This window comes from Aegilops tauschii, chromosome 5 (genome assembly GCF_002575655.3).
Source record: "Aegilops tauschii subsp. strangulata cultivar AL8/78 chromosome 5, Aet v6.0, whole genome shotgun sequence".
NCBI classification, from domain to species: Eukaryota; Viridiplantae; Streptophyta; class Magnoliopsida; order Poales; family Poaceae; genus Aegilops; species Aegilops tauschii.
The window spans coordinates 269,331,633-269,339,038 of record NC_053039.3 but is presented as its reverse complement, the minus strand read 5'-3'; the positions used below and the strand labels follow the sequence as shown (position 1 = coordinate 269,339,038).

At 48.2% G+C, this 7,406-nt stretch overlaps 1 protein-coding gene across 1 annotated transcript; it reads right to left on the bottom strand.

Annotated features, from left to right (window-relative positions):
* Window positions 1-2,293: 2,293 nt before the first annotated feature.
* LOC109787628 (uncharacterized) lies at window positions 2,294-3,250 on the bottom strand. Its single transcript, XM_020346160.2, has 2 exons — window positions 3,051-3,250; window positions 2,294-2,977 (listed from the first exon to the last, which is right to left on the bottom strand). The coding sequence occupies exons 1-2, from the start codon at window positions 3,248-3,250 to the stop codon at window positions 2,845-2,847; spliced, it is 333 nt and encodes a 110-aa protein (XP_020201749.1). The 3' UTR covers window positions 2,294-2,844.
* Between the last annotated feature and the right edge of the window lie 4,156 nt (window positions 3,251-7,406).

Below are 7,406 nucleotides of genomic sequence, written 5' to 3'. Positions count from 1 at the left end.
AACTAAGTTAGCTCATAAATGATCCATTTCACCTAAGTTAGCTCATAAATGGCATATACTTCTTCTTCTAGTCACCTTTTTCTAACTTTCTTATTTGCCATTTTGCAGATTTCATTCACTTCACGGAAGCTAGCTTGCTATGATGGAGTGCTTGTTTTTTCTTTCATTCTCCTCTAGTATTCTTCTAGCTTGCTATGATGGAACTTGCTATCTTGATGAAACTTTGCATTGTAATATGTATGGATGGAACAATGTGTATGTGCAACTTGCTATGTATGAATGGATGGAACTATATATGTATGCACGATGAAACTTATGTGCTGGATATGTCATATGTTTGCTGTTAAATAGCCCTGTGATATATATATATATATGTCATATATTTGCTGTGAAAATTGCTGGATTAAAAAAACCAGAAAAAAGAGGCACCTTTGCTGTCAGCCGCTGATGGCAAAGGCACCTTTGCCATCTGTCGCGGACGGCAAAGAAGCCACGCGGCGGCCACCTGTGCTCCCTGGGAGCTGACCCATTTGGTCAGTTTGCCTACAGCGGCGGACGACAAAGGCTTTGCCTACAGTGGCAGACGGCAAAGAATGCCCACATTTGCCTACAGCAGCAGACGACAAAGGCTTGTCCCGCAGTGACGTCCAGCTGACGTCATTCGGCGGATGGCAAAGGCTGGATGCTCTTTGCCGTCAGCGGCGGACGGCAAAGGCTGCCGTTAGCCGCCTAACGGCCTAACAACGCATTTATTGCCGTCGGCTTTCTTTGCCGTTAGCCGCTGATAGCAAAGGCCCCTTTGCCGTCCGCTTCGAAAAGCAAACGGCAAAGAAGCTCTTTACCAATGCCTACTTTGCCGGAGCCTTTTGCCGTCCGCGGCAGACGGCAAAGGCCTTTGCCGTCCGCCATCCTTGCCTTGCCGTCTACCGTGGCAGACGGCAAAGTAGCTGATTCCTGTAGTGATGAGTGTTCCAACTGCAGTCAGTAGGACCGTAGGAAAAATTTTGGTCCCAAAATTTGTTCTCCTCTTCCTCATGCCTAAATGGGTCCTTGTTTTGCGATAAAGATCTCCCGATCATTGGACTCTTAGAAGGATATGCCTTCTCAAATCCAGATATTTTCAACACCTTTTGGGTGTAGGTCGATTGGTGCACTAAAATCCCATCAGGGGATGTTTAAGTTGCAGACCTAGACAGAACTTGGTTTTACCCAAATTCTTCATCTTGAATTCCGAAGGAACTCGCTTCCTCAATATCCTCAGGTATACTGATTATGTTTAAATCGTCCATGTACGTCGAAACTATACAGAACCCATCTTAGGATCGCCGTATAGAAACACATGGACAATCTTCATTGCTCATGTAGCCCTTCTGATGAAGGAAACCGCTCAAACGATTATACCACATCCCATTTTAGGAGCAAGGTCCTTTAGTCTTCTGGCATAGATGTGTGCGCACACATCTGTGCTGGGTGTTTTCTCTATGGGAAAGTTTAAGTCCGGAATTTTGTGCACTGATTTTTGCATACTTGTGCTAGGTCCCAATTGGCTCCCCATTTCACTTTGGGGCACTTTGGTGACAGGCTGTGATAAATCTCTCTTGTCCTTTTTTGAAGGGCGTCCTGAGTACTTCGGATTTGAGAAACCTGATTTGCACCGCAGCGTTTTCGTTCCCTAATTCACGACAACCATGAATTTTACTTGTTCCCGTTTCTTGATGATGAAGACGACACATCTTACTAGTCCTTGTATGGAGGCGATCTGCGATTGGAGTGGTTGCGCGTGCATCGATAATATTTATCTCAACGGCGCGACCCAGGCTGCTAACCATCTCTATGGGGCGCAAGGTTGGCGGGTTTTAGCCTCCATATTGGAGGTTTAGGGTAGCACAGTCCGATGATCAGATGTCTCGCTCGGGTGCAAAGGTTTGGAGTGCTCGACATTGCCCAAGATGGCCACACATCTTTGAGTGTAGGGGCGAGTTTCAGGGATGAAAACTCTAGGTCCGATCTTCATTAATTGAGCCTGGCGATGTCGTCGTTGACATGACATTCCATCGTTGAAGGACCTGCATGGAGTTTACTCAGAGTTCTCTTCAGGGTGAAAACTCATAATCTGACCCGAGTTGTTGGGTCCAGCAACTGCGGTGCTTATGAGTCGTTCCCATTCTAGATGCATAGTTGTTGGAGCACCTATCTTGTTGCCTAGGTTGCCATAATTGATGGTTATTGCTCTTGTTTGCTGCAGTGGTTTCTTCTTCTTTTCGTATATTAATTTGGTTGTATGTATCCTTGATGTCTTAAATAGCTCTTGAGATTGTGTTGGTGTAGATGTAACTAACATCTTCTAAATATTAATATATTCGCTTTGCCGAAAAAAAAGTGACAACTTTAGAAACAATCTCATAGACAAATAAAATGAGGTGCAAAGCATGTAGAGGCTTATTAATTTGCTTCCCAATAACCACCAAAAAAAATACAGTAGTGGCGAACACGTAGCATACATGCATTTTATGCACTAGTAGTATTATACTAGTACACTGTACACATATACTACAACATATGGTGCGTCGCTGCTAAGTGCTAACGTAATGGCATGACATGCCCATAAAATATAGCTGTATTACTTAGTTACAAGTTAATATCTCCCGCAAAAAAGGTTACAAATTAATCAGTGTTAACATTTATACACATGTTTTGCAGCGGCTTGATGCGTGGACCATACTGGTTCCGCAGAGAAGCAGCTATACTAACAAAAGGAAAAGAAAAAAAAGTCAACAACTTGTGCAGTAACAGATACACACATACATGTACGTACGCAAATAATAAAAAATCAATCAGTATAAGTTATGCGCCCATCATTTCGTGATCCCTGAGCGTATTGTGGATAGGAGTAGCATCGCCGGTAGAGTCGGCGGGGGCTTCCGCGCCGGCTGCAGCTTCTCCCTCTTCCAGGAGGTACCGCCGGCCTGAGCCGTACCTGCATGCATGCGCCCGACCGATCCATCCATCAAAATGGAACCTAGCTGCCATATATCCACGCGGGTACGTACCTGGAACTGAAGAGGTTCTGGTGGTAGCGATGAGCGGCGCTGATGATGTCATGGAGGGGGCCGCCGCGCCGAAACCGGGTCTCCTGCGAGCGCTTCATATAGTACTCCCCTAACTCACCCGTCTCCACGTTCGCCGTCGCCACTGTGGCGGCCACGAGCACCGTCGCCACCACCAGCCATGTCCTCGTCGTACCCGGCATCGCCCCCCTTGATTCTTTCGCTCCTCCTTCCCTCCCTGCCAAGTGCTAAGCAGGCCGACTCCCCCTAGATCCCTCCACATATATATGCGCGTGCCTCCTGAATCCGTTCCCATCTATGGCTGGCCATTCCGTGCCTATGTTTGCATATACCTGTGTTTAGACATGCAACTGACAATTCATTCACGTGTGGATTTCTTGCATGTTCCATAGCCACAGGAAGTTTGCTTGTGACCCAGAAATAGTAGGCTACTGTAATTTTTTTGCGATGGACAAATAGCAGACTATTTATTGTTAGAAGGGACAGAGGGGGATTGGCGGAATAGTTGTTGGATATATTACCGAGCCTCGAGTATATATTGAGTACAAGACTTGAAGGGCAAGACACCCCCTAGAGATAAAGATGGAAATAACTCTATCTAATCTCGGGCAATCTCTACTACCAAATATATCTCTAACATCTCCCCGTAATCGTAGCGGTAGCGTTGCGAACAACAGGAGCGTCGCGGACGGTCAGACTGGAGAGAATAGTAGCCGACGGGCTGACATCCCCCCGCAGTCGTAGCGGGAGTGTCGCGAACGGTGTCGCGTTGAGCCGACGAGTTGCTCAAGCAGATGATAACCCTTTGTGCCGATGTCGAGGTAGCCGAGAGCGTAGGGTGGTGTAGCCGTGGTCGAGGTAGTCATGCGAAGAACGTTGTGGTCGATGTCGAGTCGGGGTAGCCGGTGTCGAGGGAGTCACTGTGGAGCCGCGGACGCAAGGAGGCGCCGAGTTAGTCATGAGCGCAGTGGTGTCGAGGTAGTGATGCGCCGGAAGGAGGATGGTGTTGACGAGGCGTCACACCGGGTGTGCCAAACCCGGGGACACGTCGTAGACGAAGGCACGCATCGATGTTGTCAGCACCGGGCATGCGAAGACGGACAAAGATGGAGTTGACGAAACATCGCACCAGACTTGCCAGGCCCGGAGACACGTCATAGACGAAGGCACGCATCGGTGTTGCCAGCACCGGGCATCCGTAGACGAGGGACCTGCACGAGCTGTATGCCATGTCGAGGAGTCGGAGGGGCCAACAGAGAAGGAGACTCGACGACGGTTGTGGCGCCAATCGGCGTGAGGCTAATGTCACCAAAGGTGGTCGGAGTAGACGAAGTGGTCGAGGAAGATGACGACGATGCTGTCGACGAGCTGGTGCTGGACGAAGACGAAGGGGGTGGACCGGCGACGGTGGCGACTATTGAGGTACCGGTTGCGGCGGCCGAAGAAGAGCGGCGGCGGCGGGGGCTAGGTTAGGAGCGCGGCGGCGGTGCTCGAAGTAGGCGAGGAGCCCAACAATGTGACGAAGACCGGCGCGGACGGCGGCGCTCCCGCGCCGAGGGAGACAGTGCGGCGCATACCACGGAAAGTCGACGCGCAGTGACGGCGGAGGGGACCGCGGGCCGTAGCGCTACGGCCCGAAGGGGCGACGCGACGGCGGCCGACAGGTCGAGGCGACATTGTGAAGGCCTCGGGACGACAGTGAGGACCGCGGGCCGCGACGCTATAGCCCGAAGGGGCGGCGCAGCTCGTGCTCCGTCATGCATACAAGCTGCTCGAGGAAATGTCCGAAAGAAAAATTGTCTTCATCGAGAAGAGGTTGATGCTGACATGTGGGTCTGACATGTCATAATGCCCAACTTATCGGTCAATCTAACGGAGTTTGACTACTATGCCACATCATCACTTACATGCTGGCCATCTCTATCATAAAAGGTTTAAAATTGCCGAATTGATATGTTATCAGACTTGATAGTTTTCTTCCAAAAAATTAGAGCAAAACTGGTAGTTTTTTGCCAAAGTTTGAAAAGCGATACCTTTTCGCCACGGTTGGTCGAATTGTGGTAATTTTTGGTTAAATACTTCATACCACACTTTCTCTGCCATTGCAGCTAAATACATAACCCTCACACAGCTTGGGCCACAGGCGTCTGTAATCAGTGTGTCGGAAACTTTTAAGCATCTACAATGGGACCCCCTATATCCGCCCCAAACGTCCAGACGGGTTGTCCGGACGAGTAAATCTCACCCAACCGGGTGCCCTAATTTCCGACCCAAATGCTAAGACTGACCGACACTCGCCATATCCAGCCCAAATCTGGGGCGAATATAAAGACACCCGGACGCGCTCGCCACGTTGGATCCGGCCCACTCCGGCCCATCCGACCCCACATAAAATGCACCCTATCCGCACTCCAGCCGAAAGCCTACCCGCATTCCACTCCACTCCCCTCCCCTCCTACACTACCAAGCTCCTCTCTGGCCAGCTCCAGTATTCTCCTCCATGGCGGCGCCTGGATCCGACTCTGACATATCCGTATCCGAGGACCGTGAGCTCATCCCTTGCAGCCCCGAGGAGCAGATGTCCATCCGCTCTGCCCTCCGACGCTCCTGAGAGGAGTGTACCCTCCCGCGGTCTTCAGCGAGCCGGCGGGAATCCGTTGCCCAACTGGCACTCGGATTCGGGGCCGGCGGATCTTGCCGCTCGTCGCCGGCAGCTGTCATGACGGACGCTTGGTACAACCCTGCCATGCAGCCGAACCTTTTAGGTGGCACCTAGTGCCTGCGGCATTGGGTGCCAAAACAGAGGCCATTTGCGACTTGATTGCTTGTAATCTGTGTTGGTATTTCCCCGAAGAGGAGAGGATGATGCAACACAGAAGAGGTAAGTATTTCCCTTAGTTATGGAACCAAGGTTATCAATCCAGTAGGAGAACCAAGCAACACTATGTAAACAACACTTGCACACAAACAACAAATACTTGCAACCCAACACGTAAAAGGGGTTGTGAATCCCTCAACGGTATTGAGATATATTAAATTGTATAGGTTTTGATAAATAGATCTAACAAAGATATAAAATAAAATAAATAAAAGAAAATTGCAGCAAGGTATTTCTGGTTTTGATATATGATAGGAAATAGACTCGGGGGTCATAGTTTTCACTAGAGGCTTCTCTCGAGAAAATAGCATACGGTGGGTAAACAAATTACTGTTGGACAATTGACAGAAAAACAAATAATTATGACGATATCCAAGGCAATGATCATGTATATAGGCATCACGTCCAAGATTAGTTGATCGAAACGATTCTGCATCTACTACTATTACTCCACACATCGACCGCTATCCAGCGCATCTAGTGTATTAAGTTCGTGAAAAATGGAGTAATGCAATAAGAACGATGACATGATGTAGACAAGATAAACTCACATATGAATAAACCCCATCTTGTTACCCTTAATAGCAACGATACATGCGTGTCATGTCTCTTTCTGTCACTGAGATTGAGCAACGCAAGATCGAACCCATCAGAAAACACCTCTTCCCATGACAAGATAAATCAATCTAGTTGGCCAAACCAAACCAATAAACCAGAGAATAAATACGAGGCTATAACAATCATGCATAAAAGAGTTCAGCAAAGATTCAAATAATATTCATGGATAGAACTGATCATAAACTCACAATTCATCAGATCTCAACAAACACACCGCAAAAAAGATTTACATCAAATAGATCTTCAAGAACATCGAGAAGAACATTGTATTGAAGATCAAAAAGAGAGAAGAAGCTATCTAGCTACTAATTACAGACCCATAGGTCTGTGGTAAACTACTCACGCATCATCGGAGGGGCAACAAGGATGATGAAGAACCCCTTCGTGATCATTGCCTCCTCCGGCAGAGTGTCGGAAAAGGCCTTTAGATTGGATCTTGGGGTTCTGGAACTTGCAGCAGCGGAAAAAGTATTTCGTCGACTCCCCTAGGGTTTTTGGGATTTTAGAGCATTTATAGAGGCGGAGGTAGGTCAAGAAGCCTCCTGTGGGCCAATTACCCATCAGGGCGCGCTAGAGACCCCTAGCGTGCCCTGGTATCTAGTGGGCCCCACAGGCCTTCTCTCGTCTGTTCCAGAAGCTTCCAGGGTCTCTTATCACCAGAAAAAAATGTCCAAAAAGTTTCGTGGCGATTGGACTTCGTTTGGTATTGATATTCTGCAAAGTAAAAAACAAGCAAAAAATAACAACTAGCACTTGGCACTATGTCAATAGATTAGTCCCAAAAAGTAATATAAAGTTGCTAGTAAATGTATGTAAAACATCCAAGATTGATTAATAATAGG

Coding starts and splice junctions, on each gene's coding strand:
- LOC109787628 (XM_020346160.2), bottom strand. CDS start 3,250: ATGCCGGGTACGACGAGGACATGGCTGGTGGTGGCGACGGTGCTCGTG. Junction 2,978..3,050: donor CAGAACCTCTTCAGTTCCAG/GTACGTACCCGC, acceptor GCATGCATGCAG/GTACGGCTCAGGCCGGCGGT.